Source organism: Strongylocentrotus purpuratus, unplaced genomic scaffold (genome assembly GCF_000002235.5).
Source record: "Strongylocentrotus purpuratus isolate Spur 01 unplaced genomic scaffold, Spur_5.0 spur5_scaffold_20, whole genome shotgun sequence".
In the NCBI taxonomy this organism is placed as follows: Eukaryota; Metazoa; Echinodermata; class Echinoidea; order Camarodonta; family Strongylocentrotidae; genus Strongylocentrotus; species Strongylocentrotus purpuratus.
Window position 1 is genome coordinate 18,594,735 of NW_022145606.1, and position 17,785 is coordinate 18,612,519.

The 17,785-nt window shown below is 36.9% G+C and overlaps 2 protein-coding genes across 3 annotated transcripts in view; both read left to right on the top strand.

Annotated features, from left to right (window-relative positions):
• The first annotated feature begins 9,812 nt into the window (after nt 1–9,812).
• On the top strand, nt 9,813–14,190 carry LOC105445173. Its single transcript, XM_030992557.1, has 6 exons — nt 9,813–9,971; nt 10,831–10,887; nt 11,099–11,230; nt 12,260–12,385; nt 12,822–12,876; nt 13,977–14,190. The coding sequence occupies exons 1-6, from the start codon at nt 9,867–9,869 to the stop codon at nt 14,000–14,002; spliced, it is 501 nt and encodes a 166-aa protein (XP_030848417.1). The 5' UTR covers nt 9,813–9,866; the 3' UTR covers nt 14,003–14,190.
• A 2,421-nt stretch (nt 14,191–16,611) lies between these two features.
• LOC105445170 (aldehyde dehydrogenase family 3 member A2) overlaps nt 16,612–17,785 on the top strand; it is a 33,112-nt gene continuing 31,938 nt past the window's right edge. For both annotated transcript variants that reach the window (XM_030992974.1, XM_030992976.1), the window contains exon 1: nt 16,612–16,692. The gene's annotated coding sequence lies outside the window, so the exon portion shown is untranslated. The remainder of the gene's footprint in view (nt 16,693–17,785) is intronic.

A 17,785-nucleotide genomic window follows, 5' to 3' on the forward strand; every position in this document is an offset into this window, starting at 1 on the left:
ACCGTTGTGCCAATGTCATCTCTGCTGTGAATGAAAAGAAAGATTGGGCAGAACAGTTATAATACCAACGGTCAATCCCTATCCCTATGCTAATCCTTCCTTGATATCTCTGCCCCCCCCCCCCCATTAGCTCTCTCCCTTTTTTTCTTTTCTTTCCCACTTGTATTTCTATCCCTTATTTTATTTGTATTTGTTGTATTGCTGCATTAGTCTTCTTCTTCCATTTTTGTTCTTACTTTCCATTTTCTTTAATCATGTTTTGTTACGTACCGTTTCTCGTTTCTTGATAGGTTTCCCTGTAATTATTCTTTCTTCCCTCACATTAAAAGTAGTGCTGAAAAAAGCACTGATCCTTTTATTTAATTGTATACATTTGGTTATGCTGAGGAAAGCACAGAACTTATCCCTTTTTCTCAATTGTTTACGCTATGCTTAGAAAATTACGTCACTTAAAGATAACTCTCGTATATATAATCATAGTTTTTCCGTTTGTTAAACATGATTTGAGACACAGTGTCGGGTTCAACTTAATTAGTAGAATGCGCTTTAATAATTTGTTGGGTCTACACTCCCGTCTTTCGAAGCTTACTTTTTCTTTCTTTTTTCCTTTTCCAACAAAAAGGGCACTTTCCGGGGATGAGGGGAGTGACGACGGGTAACCCCAAAGCGGAAAAACAGGAATGGTTAAACATTAGTATATACCCCTACTTTATTATCAGGGATGACTTTCAACAATTTCTCTTTACGTGGCCCAAGACTGCTTCATAACCACCATTCTTTGCAGTTGTGTGTGGTGGTCTGAAAAGTGTGATAGTCTTTTAAAATAAAACTTGAACCAGAGGGATTTTAACTTATATAGACTTACTTAAACAGAATATTAATGCCCTTTTTACTCTCGTCATGGTCAAGGTAAGAATGATAAAGATAAGAAAGGGTCTACTTATTCAAGGATGACATTGTTTTAAAAATGTAACGTTTGAATAGAGTTCTAAAACGAAAAAGTGCGTAACTGGACGGTTGCAGTTTGAGCATGAGCAGATACAGGTCATTGCAGACCAAATTGTGAAATACACGGGGACAAAATACTGGATAGTGCTTATGAAAGTTATGTAATGGTTATTCATTTGTGCACAAGCAGTGCACTCCGTAATACACAGGTGTAAGTGATCTTTGAAAAGGGGAAACAAAGGCTATTTATGTAGCAACTCCATCGCTGTAGGAGTGATTATTTCAAAAAGTACAAAGTGGGACTTTTTCATGTTTTAAAGATCCGTGGATATTCGGGGTCATTTGGGACATGTGCTAACCGTGAACTGGTCTATACCACTATGACATGCAGTAGCGAATTACTCTATCAGGACTCATGATAAATTTGTTTAACCCTAATAAGGCCGGGGGGGCATTATGTCCCCCCCCCCCCCTCCCCCCGCGATTTTTCTGATTGTTCGGGAATGCATACGGATGGCGCCCCGCCGCGGCGCTGACTTTTTTCTTTCGATTCTTGCACATCTTTTAAAACAATTCTTTTGAAAATCGGACGTACAGTTACAAAGTCACGTGACCATTTTGTCTTTGCATGTCAGCATGGAAATCGCTAATTTTCGTGATTTGTGTACAAAACATATGGGAATGTCATTTTTTCTAAAAAGAGGTAAATTGTATGACCTTATTTGCATAAATTACCATAAATATGCAAATGAGTAAACAAAAATATATATTAAAAATTACCATAGTATTCTATACAATTCACTTGACATTCATGCAAATTTTCGCGGCCGAGATATTAGGGGGCCATAATGCCCCCCCCCCCCCCCCCCCCGTGTATTAAGAACTCAAATAGCCCGGCCTTTTTAGGGTTAATGTTCAGCTGATTCCTCTCGTTTTATTCTATTGTTCGGGACGTCATACGTATAGCAGTCCGCTTTGTCGACATGCAAATCGAAAGGTCCCTGCTACACGGTTAACGACGTTGGTTAATAATTATTTTTATTTGTTCATTGTCTCTACAATGCTATTTGAATATTTGTATGGCAATAAACGACATTATATACCTCACTTAAGTAATCCAGCAATCTGATTGGTCGAAATTGCATTCATAAACTTTAACTGTTCCCGAAAATTCCCAGTAACCATGGTTAAAACAGTTCAAAAATCCCAATAACCATGGTTACCGGGAAAATAGTTCAGTCTCCATGGTTACCCCATAGGTTTACATGTTAAAAAATGGTCTGAGCGATCGAGGATACCGTACGTGTGCGAAGAATTGGTCGGTAATTTCAATACAATTGAATCTCGATCGATCTTACCGACAATTTTATCTTGCATTGTTGACATGAAGACGAAAATAAACTTCCAAAAACAAAAAAACAACATCTGCCGATAGATCTTGATCTAAGTTCGTGCCAATATGCATTGCAAAAGTAAAAGAAGGGCCCGTTTAATGGAGCAGAAGCGAAGCATCCACCACCGAAGCCGTTGTCAATCCATTTTAATGTATATATTAGAGAAAACTGCCACGTGAGGAAACAGAGCGCGATAGCCGAGAGGTTTAAGGCGGTGATTTTAGTTACATCACATTTTGTACGCAAGAGTTCGAATCCCATCTCCGACAAAAGTTTTTTTTTTTTTATTGTTATTTTTTAGTCTTTTTTTTTTTGGCATATAAAAGTATTAATGACTGCTTTAATATTCGAGAAATAGTTGTTTTTATACGCTCTCGGGAAGGTTACAATTAGGCTATTGCCCTCGGCACGCCTCGGGTAATAGCACAATTCTAACCTTCCCTTGAGCGTATAAAAACAACTATTTCTCTCAAAGCAGTCATTAATACTATACTGTGATAAGTATTCTTACGTAGCGTTACATGAAAATCACATGCCTTCCTTTTCCTTCTCTTCCTTCCATCTAATTACCACGAAGTAAGTATTGTGCATGTGTATCCCTCGATCATAGAGCAAATAACCACTAATATTGCTGAAATTACATGTTGTCTTCCCCCCCCCCCTCTTCTTCTTCATCTTCTTCTTCTTCTTTTTCTTCTTCTTCTTAATTCTTCTTCGTCTGCTTCTTCTTCTTCTTCTTCTTCTTCCTCTTGCTAATAAAGTAGTAGCAGCAGCAGTATCGTAATTAATATCAATATTTTTATTGTAGTTGTTGTTGTTGATAATGTTGTTATTATTGCAATTATTATTATTTATAATCTTGTTATTAGTGTTCTAATAATTATCAGGATTCTTTTCTAATTATTAGCATTATCAGTAATATAATCGTTATTGTTATTATTATTATCATTATTGTTATTATCATTATAGTATACTTTACTCACCAAAATAAGAGAATGTATAAACTATACTCACGTCATGTGTATAACCTATATAGGCATTTAAGTGCAGATCAATGGCGTCATTCACTGCCTTGAGTGCACGACGTTTCGATGCATAGTAATTGAGGAATAATTAATGGTAAACTGCTGGTTTACAAGTCTACCGATAAAGTCCATATAAGCAGTCCGTGTAGTAGAATCCCTACTTCATAGTTCAGCGGTGCATGCATATACGTGTGCTGAAATTGGTGTAAACTGCGATAATGGCGAGACTTTAAATGCGGATATTTTGAATAAATATTCCATTGAAATCACCTACTGTAATTTGCCAAATCCGATAAAGCTTGCTCGAGTTGAGACAGTAGCTAGTTCTCAAATTTCGATTCCCCGTTCCAAACAGGCCGACATATATGGCATACGAGGAAGTAATAACACACAGCGTCAATGATTCCAGTTCAACGTATAGCGGGATCAAGTTGTGTACATATAAGAAATGTATATACCTCGCATGATCGCACGCGTGGTTCGATATCATCATAATTGACAATGAGCTGTATTGTGACGGGTTTTATTGTTGCAAGTGGGATCTTTCAATGGTATTTTTTGTATAATACGATAATTCAAGAAATATATTTCTTTTTGTGTATTTACGATCAGGTATAGAGCGTATCGAGCGTAAATTGGCGTGGGGTCCAGGGGAAATTAACCCTTCATTGTGATTCATTTTCAGAGATGGTCTCAATGTTTGTTTCTCTCTTTACATCATCCTAGACACTGATTAGGCATCATACATGTACTTTGCAGTTCGGTGTGATGATATGAACATTTATTTGCGAGTGTGAAAAAAACTACATGTTATAAAGAGGAAGAAAAAAATACTGATGGGGCATTTTAAGCACAGTCTTATTATGACAGACTGAAAAGATCTTTAATTTAATTTTAATTTCAAATACGAGCGAGCCGGCTTTGGGTTAGATTACAGAAAAAGTTGCTTTTAATCGCTTTAAATTAGGGGCACAACCTCTGGGGAAATGAAAAAGGTGCACGTATCCAAAGTATACCAGAGGTGAAAATGGGGCACTCCTCGCACTTAGTAAGGGGCTCTCACCAGAGATGAAAAAGGCCATTATAATGTGGAGGTAAACCAGAATTTTGTTGGTGAAAATCAAGGTTAATTTTGTTCATACATAAAAAAATGTATCATAAATACAGAATCTATATGGAGGAATGACATATGGTACATTTATTGAACCCGTTGTCCTTTAATAATACATGAATTTGGTTTCCCATTCTATAAAGCATTCTTGGAGGTCCACACTAGAGGATTAATTATATATCAATGGTCCAAAGATGGTCCTGATCCAAAGATTATTTTACCATAAAACATTCATTTAAAGATACACGCGCACACACGCACACACACCCATACATAACACGCAGACACAATCACATCAAAAGCTACATGCACTTTTAAGGCGAACTATCATGTTTCACAACTCATTACTATAAAAGTAATCAAGACATTTAGGTCAAACCATGATTGTATGCACAAAATAAAGAAAATGAATAAACAATTGTACGAATCTTACATCAAAGTCGTAAGCCCTCCCTATTACAGAACCCGTCCTGAGCAAATTTGCAAATTTAAACTGTCTAATATTTGATTGAATTTATTTTCCCTCGCTAATTCAGAATAAGGGCTTCTCCATACAGGAACTTGCGGTAGACTGTATGACATACATGCGGCAGCGGCAGATTACCAGCAGGAGTCGAGATCAATACTAGCAGACGAGCATTATTTACTTTTCATGTTTCAATTCGGAAAGAGTTTAAACAAAATAGTTTTCGACAAGACAATCATAAAATATTGATACACATTTGGAGAAACATAATGAATACAAAGAAATATTAACTTAAGCGTACACTGACTTAAGACATGTATCATTATAAACAATTACATTACTTGAAAAGTCATTCTTTTTAAAAACCAACCAATCTTAGGAAATACACAATAATTTTACGCTTCACCCAGCTCTCTCTCTCTCTCTCTCCAGCTTGTCCAATTTTTTTCTGCAGTCTAATGCACCCCAGGTGGATGCCGGAGGTGGGCTGAATTTTTTTCGATGGTGGAGGTGGGGGCAGAGGAGAGGGTAAAGGAGATCTAGGCGGTGGTGATAGGGATACAAGTGGTGGGGAAGGTGATCATGCTCGTGATGGTTGTGGTGGCGAAGGAGCTCAAGCCGGGAGATTTTCACCGCTTGTAATTTATATCAAACGGTATTGGCCCGTTGGGCTCAGCCGGTGCCATGGGACTGCACCATAACGCATTTAAGGTTTTTTTTTGTTACATAACTCTTCACGCAGTGGTATGGATGCTAATTAATTAGGAGATATCAATATCATATTTCATACTATCACCTAGCCCGTACGGCTAGAGCCGAATTAGTAAGATGGGGGTTGGGTTTTCCGGTCTTTCAATTATATCGCCTTCATATTGAACGAAAAATATTAATCAAATAGCACTAACCATCATGAACATTTGTCATTGACAATATTGCCCAAAATATAGGTCGTAGATGATATATTAAATATTGCTTTAAAACTTCTTTGAATCGCTGTTCTAAATCAAGATCCCGCTAAATGTGTAGTTTTATAAAGCGAGTTGGAGGGGGAAACATATTTTATGTTCCTCCAAATATTTCGAGAAAACTCGATTCTAGCCCTCCCAACTCGCAAGAATACAAAATGAAAAATTTAAATATTTCTCTATCATGAAAAAAGGTGTTCTATTGAAAAAGAATCGAAACAGCGCGTATAGAAGACAAGAATAAGAAACGAGGAATAATTTGCTTGCCGAAAGTTGTACATCTATTCAATTATAAAATTATCAAAGCAAAAATATAAAAAAGTACAATTATTTCAATTCACAATTTCTATGTCACGGCCACCTGTATTGGCTTGTCTTTTGTTAACCAGAAAAGCGGAGGCGAGAATGAAAACAAAACCTCCCACAGAAAATCAAATCATGACCGCTATCTTTCGACTTTTGAAGACAATTTCATCATCATATGCCTTCCCTCATTTTAGTCGACCTGATGATTTCTTGTGTTCCTCAACACTCTGGTTATTGCACCTTAAATTTATGGTAAGTATATTTTGTAATTCTCCACTACGATTATTAACTTAGTATATGATATGGTATGTTGTCATTTTCAACTATTTTCCTTGAATATTGTTAGCGTTAAGAATGTAGTTGTCTTTCAGAAGATTTGTTCAGAAGATTCATAATCCGAAGCAGTGGCGTAGACAGGTTCGTACACCTGGGGGGATGACTCGGGGCGGATCTAGCTTTTTGCTAAGGGGGGGGTTGACCAAAATAATGACGATGCGGATCGGAGCATCGTCCACGAGCCGCGAAGCGGCGAGCCGATTTTTTGGGGGGTGTTTATTTGAACCCCGTAAGTGATGTTTTCCTGGCATCTATTAACACAATGGAGACCATAAAAAGCAGTGCATGATAACGTATTTTTAAATCAAGTAACAGTTAAATACACAGTTATATCCAGAGTTATCATGTGTTTGGTTAAGTTACCAGATGAGTTGAATATCTTCTCACAATATTTGCACTTGAAAGGGTTTCTCTCCAGCGTGCGTTCTTTTTTCTTTCTTTTTTTCTTTCTTTTTTCTTTTTTTCCCCTTTTTTTTTGTTTCGTTTGTTTTTTGGGCCGCCAAGGGGGGGTTTAAACCCCCTAACCCCCCCCCCCCCCGTAGATCCGCGCCTGTTTAATCTTGTGGTTATCTTGTGGTTTCCAAACCACAAGATAACCACAAAATACTTGTAAGATTTTCTTTTTTTTACCGTCTGAATTGGCTTTCACCGTGTGAATGCGGCTAAAAACAATAAACACAATTACAATAATGATGAGGATTATTATTATCATCATCATAATTATTATTATTATTAATATTATAATTGTTATCATTATTATTATTACTATTATTATCATCATTATGACTTATCAAGTAAGCAAATATCATTCCCCAAAACCTGGGGGGGGGATGATTGTACATGCCATCCCCCCCCCCCCCACCTTGTGAGGTGGGGGGGATGCATCCCCCTCATCCCCCCCCCCCCCCCCGTTGTCTACGCCCCTGATCCGAAGGGATACGATTATCTTTCCATGTGCTTAATAATTATCTCATCGTTGAAAAGGCCCATAGACACCCACTCCCTATTAGGTGTTGTTGGCAACTAGCTCAACTATATAAAACGGTAAATTTTGATGAATCTCAAATAGCGCCTACGGCCGTAAAATGGTAGCTGCGACCATGAAAATCTCAGAATATGTAGTTGTGATATATAATTTCCAAACGGGAATAGCTAATCGGTCGATTTTAGTCAAAAAAACATTGTTTTATAGCTTAATTAATATCTTGATCTTGAGAGGGAGCTATACAACATCAAGAGTTTATTATTGACAATTTCATAATTTTAGTCTCAATTTCAACCGCGACAACGATCACTGAATATTGTAGGATCGCATATGCTTCCAACATGTTCATTTGAACCAAATTCATGACCCCATACCAAAACTTTGTATTACCAAAATTGATGAAGACAGCCATAAATGGACGAGTACGTTTTTGTTGAATCTCGTATTAGGAGAATAATGGCCACTCTTAACGCTCATAATCCGTCACGGAGTGACGCTGATGTTCAACGCGCATTAATATTATTATTTTCCAAAACTTGATTTAATACATTAGAGCTGTACACAAATTATTCCTTTTAGGTGGTAGATGGCATTGCTTAGTTCAGAATGTCACAGTTCATCATTTTGGCTCTATAAAGCAGTAAACTAAGTTAAACCAGGATTGACTTAGTATAGATATATCAAAGCGAGCCAATCTAGCTATTAAAGCTTATTCGTATTGTTTTGCAAATGTAGATACTCGGACCAATAGGCCATTTTCGTAATGTAACCAAATTTAATGCATAGGTCTTTGTGAAGTGCCTCAATACAAACTATTTCATTCACCTGATAAGAATAATGGTATTTCAATAGACAGAATCCTAACTGCATACATTAGTTGTTGCCAGGTTGGACAAACATTATGGCTTGACCTACCTAGCAACACTTAATATATGCAGTTGCATTCTGACTATTGAAATACTATTATTCCTATCAGGTGAATGAAATAATTTGTATTGAGGCACTTCACAAAGACCTATGCATTAAATTTGGTTACATTACGAAAATGGCCTATTACACGGAGATAGCATGACGTCATCACAGCCACGCATCGTACATATGACGTCATCACCAAGAGAGGTAAATACAAGTCAATGATAAAGTACCGACGTATGACTTCATACTGGTTAGAGTGGTCAAGGCTTGTGCAATAATTGTGCTAAACAATGGTGTGGTGATGACACCCGTACTAGCCCCAAACACTAGTGAGCACTTTTTTCTTTTCTTTTTTGCCCCGGAGCGCTTTTTTTTTTTACTCAACACCCCCCCCCCCCCCCCCCCCTTGACCCCCCAAAAGGTTTTTAAAAATTGCCCGGCCAATGGTGAGTGCCTCTTTTTGAGGGTTTAAGAAGTGCCCCATTTTCACCTCTGATAATTACTCTTTGTACTTTGGCACATGCTCCTTTTCTTTCTTGATAAGTGTTCCCTTTTCCTCTCAGGTTATTTTAAGTGTTGCGCTCGTTTGTAATATGAAATTGTAAAGTAAATAAAGAAATGTAAATATTGATGTGTATACATACATATATATAGTATATCAATATCATGCTTGATTTTGGACCCGTGCGTCGGCGATAGCAGAGCAGTATCATTCTTATCACTTCAATGCAGAAGCAACACAAACAAAAAGAACAATGTCTGTTTTTGGACTTTGTATTCTCTCTCTTGGGAAACATGTCTAGTTAGTGAACTTGTATTAGACGGTTGTCATTGTTAAAATTATTTTCATTAGACGCTCTTTGGTGTAGCGATAATAATGGAAGAAGTGTAGCATGTTTCAAAAGCAAACATAAATATATTAAATACATGAGGATATAGTTTTATGATAAAGTAAGAATAAAATTAGACTTCGAAGAAGTAAAAACGTTTATTAATGTTGCACTCCTTTATCAAAACGCGTACCTTTCTAGGATTGATAATTATTATTTCAATAATGATAATAATAATAATGATAATAATAGTGAGAAGAAGAATAATGATAGTAATAATAGAAATAATTGTAAAAATAGTAATAATAGTACTGTAAATAATAATAATATATATTACTAGACCTATAATTATAACTATTATTATTATAACAATAATAATAATGAAAACAACAATAATATCCATGACAATAACAATAACATTGACAATAATGGTAAAAATGGTAAGAAAAGGGTGATAACATCATCAAAGAGATCTTTCTTGAATCATCTCTAACGGTCAAACTGGTCTTAATTTTGTTTCAGGACTCTTGTTGCCCGAGGAGGTCCCCACAATACAACTCGAGTCTCGGTTTCTCCTCTGGTGTGATGCAAGTCGTATGTGGGGTGTGTACCCTTCTACTAGGGGGTGTCTTCTTTGCATTGGTCTTGGACGTTATTGACACAGGAGCAGGAGTATGGTGCGGGGCGTTCGTAAGTCCCTCAGTCTCTTGATAACACACACCTCGATCATGTTACCTCTTTACCCCATCCCCGCCCTCCCTCTCCCACACCACCCCTCCCCCTCTCTCTCTCTCTCTCTCTCTCTGACACAGGAGCAGGAGTATGGTGTGTGGGGGTGTTCGTAAGTCCCTCTCTTGGAAACAACTACCTCATTACTTCTGTATACCATCCACGCCTGTCCCTTTTCCCTCACCCTCCCCGTAACCTCTCCCTTTCCCTCCCCTCCCCTACTCCCCCTCTATCTCTCTCTCTCTCTCTCTCTCTCTGACACCGGAGCAGGGGTAAGATGTAGGGTGGTCGTAAGTTTCTCTTTCTTGAACACACCTACCTTATTTCTTTTTTTTTACGCAACCCCCCCCCCCTCCTTATCTCTCTCTCTCTCTCTCTCTCTCTTTTATGATTTTATTTTCATTCCATATGTTGACTATTTTGTTTAGTTCGAAATTTGTTCTTCCTCTTTAATTCTTATGACACTTTTCAAATCACATACATGTATGTTTATGTTTGTAATTTCTTGTTTGGGTATTAGCTTTCTCCCTTCACCTTGTTTTATTATATTTCATCTTTAAAGTTTTGTCCTATCTATTTATATTCCATTTGTTGTTCACAATTACGATCTGTGTTATTGGTTTTTGGTTTTTGGTTTTTCGACAGTCTTTGTGATCATGTTAAGTGGAGGAAATCAATGAGACATCTAGTATACTAACCAAACTTGTCAGTTAATTATTACTAATAAAGGAAAATACGCACGTTATAGGTTTTCCATCGATGAGAGTAATTATTTACAGCTGAATTTAATACTTCTTTGCCATTATATTTGATATGTCAGATCTTCATACCAACTGGTGTTCTCGGCATCTTCAGTAAAGGAAAACGAACAGGACTGGTACGTATAAAGTTTTATTTATCACAATATTGATAATCTGGATTTAGTGCTATTTTAAAAATATAATTATATTAATTTATTCATTGCTGCATGGCTATGACTTTTATTATTATTATTATTATTATTATTATTATTATTATTATTATCATTTTCATTATTTTAAACTATTATAATTAAATGTTATTGTTTTTGCTTGTTATCATTACTACAGATCATAGCCTATCTGGTCATGTGTCTCCTATCCTGTCTTGCAAGCTTAGTAATGGCTGCTTTTATATTTTACTGGACCTGGTACTGGGGAGTATACTGCAGCAGTCAGACTAAGGATTGCTCTCACGTCACGGTAAGGAGCTGTCCCGGCCCGGTCAATCTTATGAGACCGGCAAGATAGGACAGAGGGTCGTCTGAAAAGATATCTGACCTCATGGTTCACGATAGTGGCGTAGTTACAGGGGGCACGGGTGCATATCCCCATCGAGGGGTGGGAAAAAAAAAGCTAGAAAAGAGAGGCAGGGTAGGGAGAAGGAAACGGGGGAGGACGAACACGAAGACGCGCGGAACACCTCCTGAACCGGCGCACCCTTACCTAATGTATTGTAAATTTACATTGTATGTTCTGAGTAAGGGCGGTCCCTCCACCCCCACCCCCTCCCACCCAACAGCCCTTTTTACCGACATGCCGTGTTCGCAGGCCATGTTACAGATCTTCTGAGGGTTCAGGATAGAGTTGTCCGATTTCTCCGTTTCCCTGCTATAAGAGAAAACACAGTATTATATCAAGCTAATGAAAGCCCTAGTAATTTTTTTTTTATAAAGGCCTTTCTAGATTATTTAGATAGTCCAACGGAGCAATCACCATAAAGAAGCAGCAACCTCTTGCATGCCTTTTCTCCTCTGGCTAGCCTGTCTTCATTTTTACTTCAGATATAACTGAGAATTAAAGGTTTAAGATTTTGTTGGTGACCTCATTCATGTTGATATTACATATCAAATTAGGTGTCGTGGTAGTTCATTCACTTGACTATTAATCAGAGTGTTCAGGGTTCCTATCTATTCAATTGTACATGTATGTGCTCATAATAATAATGACGACAATAATAATAATGATATGAATAATAATAATAATAATAAAAATAATATTGTGTCTTGTTTACCCAGAGAAGCCTCATCAGTATTGATAATGTTGTCACTGAGGGCCTGCAATCATTTTACCGGCGTTTACAAGCCACCATGAAAGGTGCTCAATCATTCAAGCGATTTCTCCCTAACGGGTCCCCATTTACTACACCTGGGTACAGAAAGGCTATTCACATTACAAAATAGTAAACATTCGTGTTTTTGCCCATCAAATAACGTTCACTTTTGTTTTCAGATTTACCAAGCGATCCAGGCTGTCATTGGAATCCTGATGGTTGTTGAGTTTGTTGGAGCTACTTTGGGAGCACATGGCTGCTGTCAGGTCGTACCAAGCAAACCAACAACTCGTAGATCTGACGCGGTAAGAACCGTCTCCAACTATATTCATTACATTCTTCTTGATTGTTTGTTTTTGCCTACAGGTTGCTTTAGGTTTATTATGACTTTTCATGTTATTAATTTGCTACCATTGTTTTATTCTTAATTCATTTTTTTCTTCTTCATTTCATTCATTTGGTTTAGTTTTATTCCATTTTTATTCATTTCATTTTTATGTATTTTTTAAATATTAATTTTATTTGATTCTCTTTTATTCGATTTATTGATTCCAGGGGATAAGATACCTTGAATTCAGGATTATTGACATTAATTTAGTAAAAAAAAACACACTCACCTAGTCACAGACAAATAAAACAAACAAAGAAAATGTTAGAAGTGATATATACACGTCATAAAACATGAAAGACAAGTTTTGTTTTACCCCTTTATTTTTATTTAATGTGTTATATACATTCAAGGTACATTACGAGTCGCGTCAACCACCTGCAAACATCAACGTTAGGATTGGAAAAGGTAAAACTATACATTCTTTTAGATAAGTGGAGTTTTCGTGGGATATAGTGGTCCATGCACTTGACTCTCAATCCATATAAGGGATCGAGTCCAAGCCCGGCACTAACGTCCTTTTGCAAGACATTAATCTATATTTGACGCTCTCCACCCAGGTGTAAATGGGAACATGGTAGATGCAGGGGTAATAATAATTACAGTACCCTCAGGAAGAACAGTTTTCATGCTGATCAGACTTTCGAGACTATCTTAAACAAAATTATTATTATCATTATTGTTATAAAGCTTACTACTGGACAAACATTCATACTGTGGAAGAAAGTGTATGAAGGTACTTGGGAGAAGAAAAAAAATGGAACTTAGTAGTATACCAGAATTAATAGAATGCATATATGAAGTTTTTGGAATGTTAAAAAGAGTCAATATTGATAACGATCACAGACGCTGCACACGTAAATTGTCATGTGGGATTTGATCCAAATTATTAAAACTCTTCAGCTATTTCCTGGCATACTTTGAACACGAGGGCATTTCAAAAGCTATTCTTTTCAAGAGCGTCTTCGAGTTGTTGCATTATTTTTGTAAATTAGAAAGAAATCGTGTGGAATAACAAATATAATGACAATTTTTAATCATAAAATCAAAGAAATAGTTCTCCGTTAATCATATTTATATCCTATAACCTGTATAATAATAATAATAATAATAATAATAATAATAATATTTAATTTTTATATAGCGCTTAATACAAATGTCTCTAGGCGAAATCTTTTTTCTGTTTCACTTGGAAAACAGAGTAAATCTGTTTTACAGCTTTTGATCATGTGCTGAAAGCAAGCGTGATACTTATGGTATTTCTAGATAAAACGATGTCAAAATCAATTCAATGTTTTAATGTCTTTTGCTTGATTTCTTTGAGTTCGCAGAAGAATAGCGACAATATTCGTGTGTGTAAAATGATTAAGGATGTTTATGCATCTGAATTTTAGTTTCCTCCACATTCCTAGAGGCTATCACAATAGGTATTCGCGTTTGTCATTAAAATACATTTAATTAGATGTGTATGTATTAAACATTTCCACGTATTTTCACATTTCCAACAGGAGCAGAATCCAACAGACGTTACTGAGAGAGTTTCAGCAAGAGCAATTCTTCATAAAGATGCAAGCCATTGTCGTATAAGCAACCCGGTGATAATACTTCACGTCGACTTTTTGAACACATGATAGAAATTTCTTGTAAAAGTTAAAAAGGCAATTTCCCTGGACGTTCGCAAGCATTTCATTGTTTCCATATTTATTTATTTATTCATTTATTTACTTATATACCTGTCTGTTTATTTATGAATATTTATTTGTTTGTTTTTTTGTATTTATCAAGATATCTCACGAAAATTTCAAAAAGGTTCATACAAAGATAATTATTATAATCATGATTATAATGTGTAAACAATAAAGAGAAAATAAACATTTCAAAGTCCAAAGTTCAAAGCATGAACAGCATCACATTGACTCCAGTTCAACAGCTTCTTTCGACATTCCTTTTCAGAAGGAGAGGCATTGTCAGGAATCTGAAAAAATAAGAAAAACAACATTTTACTCAGAAAGTAAAATGATGATTTAAATACGTTAATGCATCGTGTAATGAATAGGTACCTGTTGAAATTGCTACCATACATATGCAGTCACATTATGTTGTGCGTCATCGTGAAAAGGCTTTTCGAAACGCTTTTTATAGTGTGTCAACTTATCATTTGGTTGTTTTTCTCTTATCCTCTAGCGAGGTTTTTCATTTCCATAATTTCAATTATTTACATTAATTACTCAGTAATTAGTGTCAACATTTTATGAGTGGTTACTTTAATATGTTTAACAAAAATATGTTGCTAGTGTTTTGTCTAGAGCTAAGAGGTGCATGGGTAAACTTGTAAACACGCGTGAATTGTTTAAATTTTTAGCTCGTGTACATTAAAGGTAAAGGCCAGTTATGGTCATGCGATTCCATTGTGAAAGAAACGTTGTGGAATCGATCAGAAAAGGTTGATCAGCTAGCATCTAGCATCTGCAAGGTTCTGGAATCATCAAAAAGATAAGAAATTTGGCCCATTCTTCGTAAAGTTACGAGCACTATACACAGAAAGATGTATATGGGACTACCCTATATCTCTCACAGACCATGAGAGAAACAAATTTTCCAAATATATGAATTATTAGGCGGTTTCCCGGCAAATTTTTTATAATCATGTATTAGTCAAAACATATTCTTTCACATGATTGGTAATGAGAGCTTCCATTTCATTTTTTGAAATTGGGGCGTTTCCAATACTGGTCTTTACCTTTAATTTCCTTACATTCAATTTTGTTCATAATAATGTAGTGTATATTATTTATGTATGTATGGCATTGACAGGGTATAATCACCTTAAAATGCATGGCAGCCATTGGCAGGTGTGTTTGGATCGAAAGAAACAGCTGGCTTTAATAGAACAATCGTGATCATACTAAAATATCAACAAAAAATCTCTTTGAATGAAAGTACGTTTTTAAATAGACCTTAATAAGACATTCTAATATTGATATGCTTGCATAATATAGTTACCTTTCTTACCGTGCATTTAATATATCTTACTTTGTAAATGTATTTTTCGTATTACCTAAAAATTTGTCAATTCTTAGCAAAAATATATTTGTTTCGATGTAGTTATATCATTTGCAATAAGTGAGCTTCGTATAGAGGAATTATTGGTTTGTAAATCCTCGAAAACCATAAATAAATAATAAATACCCGAGATTGCGCTCTCGCTCGCCTTCTTTCTACAGAGTTCGTTGCCTGCATCGCTGAACATGGACGATGAAGATTTCGAGTAGACTGAAGAAAATAAAGAAGGTAAAGGAGAGAATGAGAATAAAATTTGGAATTTACCATTTAATACCCGATGGTACAGCGCCTCCTTAAAGAAAGAGATAGAGAGAGAGAGGAAGAGGGGAGGGTGAGAGAGTTGAGATATGAGAGAGAGAGAGAGAGAGAGAGAGAGAGAGATGGGGGAGAGAGAGAGGGGGCGGCAGAGGCCGGGGAGAGTAAGATGATATCTAGAGCCGGAGAGAGGGAGAGAGAGATCGAGAGAATGAGAGAGAGGGGGAGTGAGGGGGAGAAAGAAGGAGGAAGGGAGAGTTTTTATTATATTATTCTTGTGTGGCCTAGCTTATCAATTAAGCCCTATCATTCAATAATTTGATATTGGAATTGTTTTAATTCCTCCAAAATTAAGATGATTTCCAGGTGTGAACAATGGCACTATTGATACTAACATGCATTATTTTGGATCACCTTTACTTGATTGTCAGAGGAGGTCGGGATAATGTGCGGGCGTGAGTGCGTGTGTACGGGGTGGGTTTGTGTAGGTGGGTAGGTTTTTGTGAGTGTTTCATTCAAGGGTGAATCATAATTTATGCATAGGGAATATATATGTTTGAAGATCGGCAAAAGGAAGCTATAAAGGAGACTCGGAAGATACGACACATACTAGTTGCCTCTTTGTGTTTGAATGATCGCACCTTCACATATTCATAACTAACTTATATATTTAATCGGTTATGCATGCATGTGCTCCAACTTTCTTTGACCCGTTTCTCTGATTTTTCTGCCTTCATATACCATCTTTATATCACGGTACTTCGTTAGGTGCACGCTAGGTGGCGCCCTTTAATGACCAGCGTACACAGCTAGCATGAGCAAGCACTAATCACGCATTATGCATACAACTTTTATACGTGACCAAAACAACAAACTGAACAATCAAATTCGAAAGGAATGGCCTGGGTAAGTGACAATTTTGATGTATTTAATCGCTAAATAAGTTGAATTAAGTTACCGCATGTGCCATTTACGTATGATTCGTCATGGCGTTAATAAAAGAATACATTTTAGGGGCAAGGGGCTCTGATTCCTTCTTATCAAAGCTGCCGCGACTGGCAACCCAAATCGTGACACGTCTAGCAAGCCGGTACTGCAGGGCTACATGTAGGCTAGGGCCGGGTGCGACATGGAACGCGCCCGCTGGACTGAAGGTTCTAACATTACCCGCGTATTACTAATACTATAGTATTAGAGACGTAAGTAGACCGAAAGCTTCAGTCTCTATACCGTCGGTTGTTCCACTGAGACTACGTCTGGCTTCACTAGACCTCCGGTTATACAGACTGAACGATCGCCTATGCCAGCCTAGTTTGAAGATATCACGGCTAGATTTTAGCCGTTAGGCCCCTCCCACAAACATGAACAAACTTGCCACGGCCGTATTGTTATGCCCCCCAAATCCCCCAAAATGTCATTTTACTTCGTGCATATCCAATTTTACATTAGGCCTAGATCTAGGCTATAATACATCGGTTCCACTTACTAACTTGATTGAAATAATCTGTTTAATGGTCCCTTTTAAGGAAATTATGGGTCAAAATCGACATCCATGTTGAAAATCTTGCAAGCCATGTTAAACTCTCGCTGCCGTCAATCTCATCCCTTCTAGTCTACGCCGAAGGCAAAAATGATTATGAAGGAAAAACTGTGATAACGCCATTACGAACGTGTAGATGGCGCACAGTTTTTCCTTCATAATCATTTTGCCTTCGGCGTAGACTAGAAGGGATGAGATTGACGGCAGCGAGAGTTTAACACGGCTTGCAAGATTTTCAACATGGATGTCGATTTTGACCCATAATTTCCTTAAAAGGGACCATTAAACGGATTATTTCAATCAAGTTATTAAGTGGAACCGATGTATTATAGCCTAGGCCTAATGTAAAATTGGATATGCACGAGGTAAAATGACATTTTGGGGGATTTTGGGGGCATAACAATACGGCCGTGGCAAGTTTGTTCATGTTTGTGGGAGGGGCCTAACGGCTAAAATCTA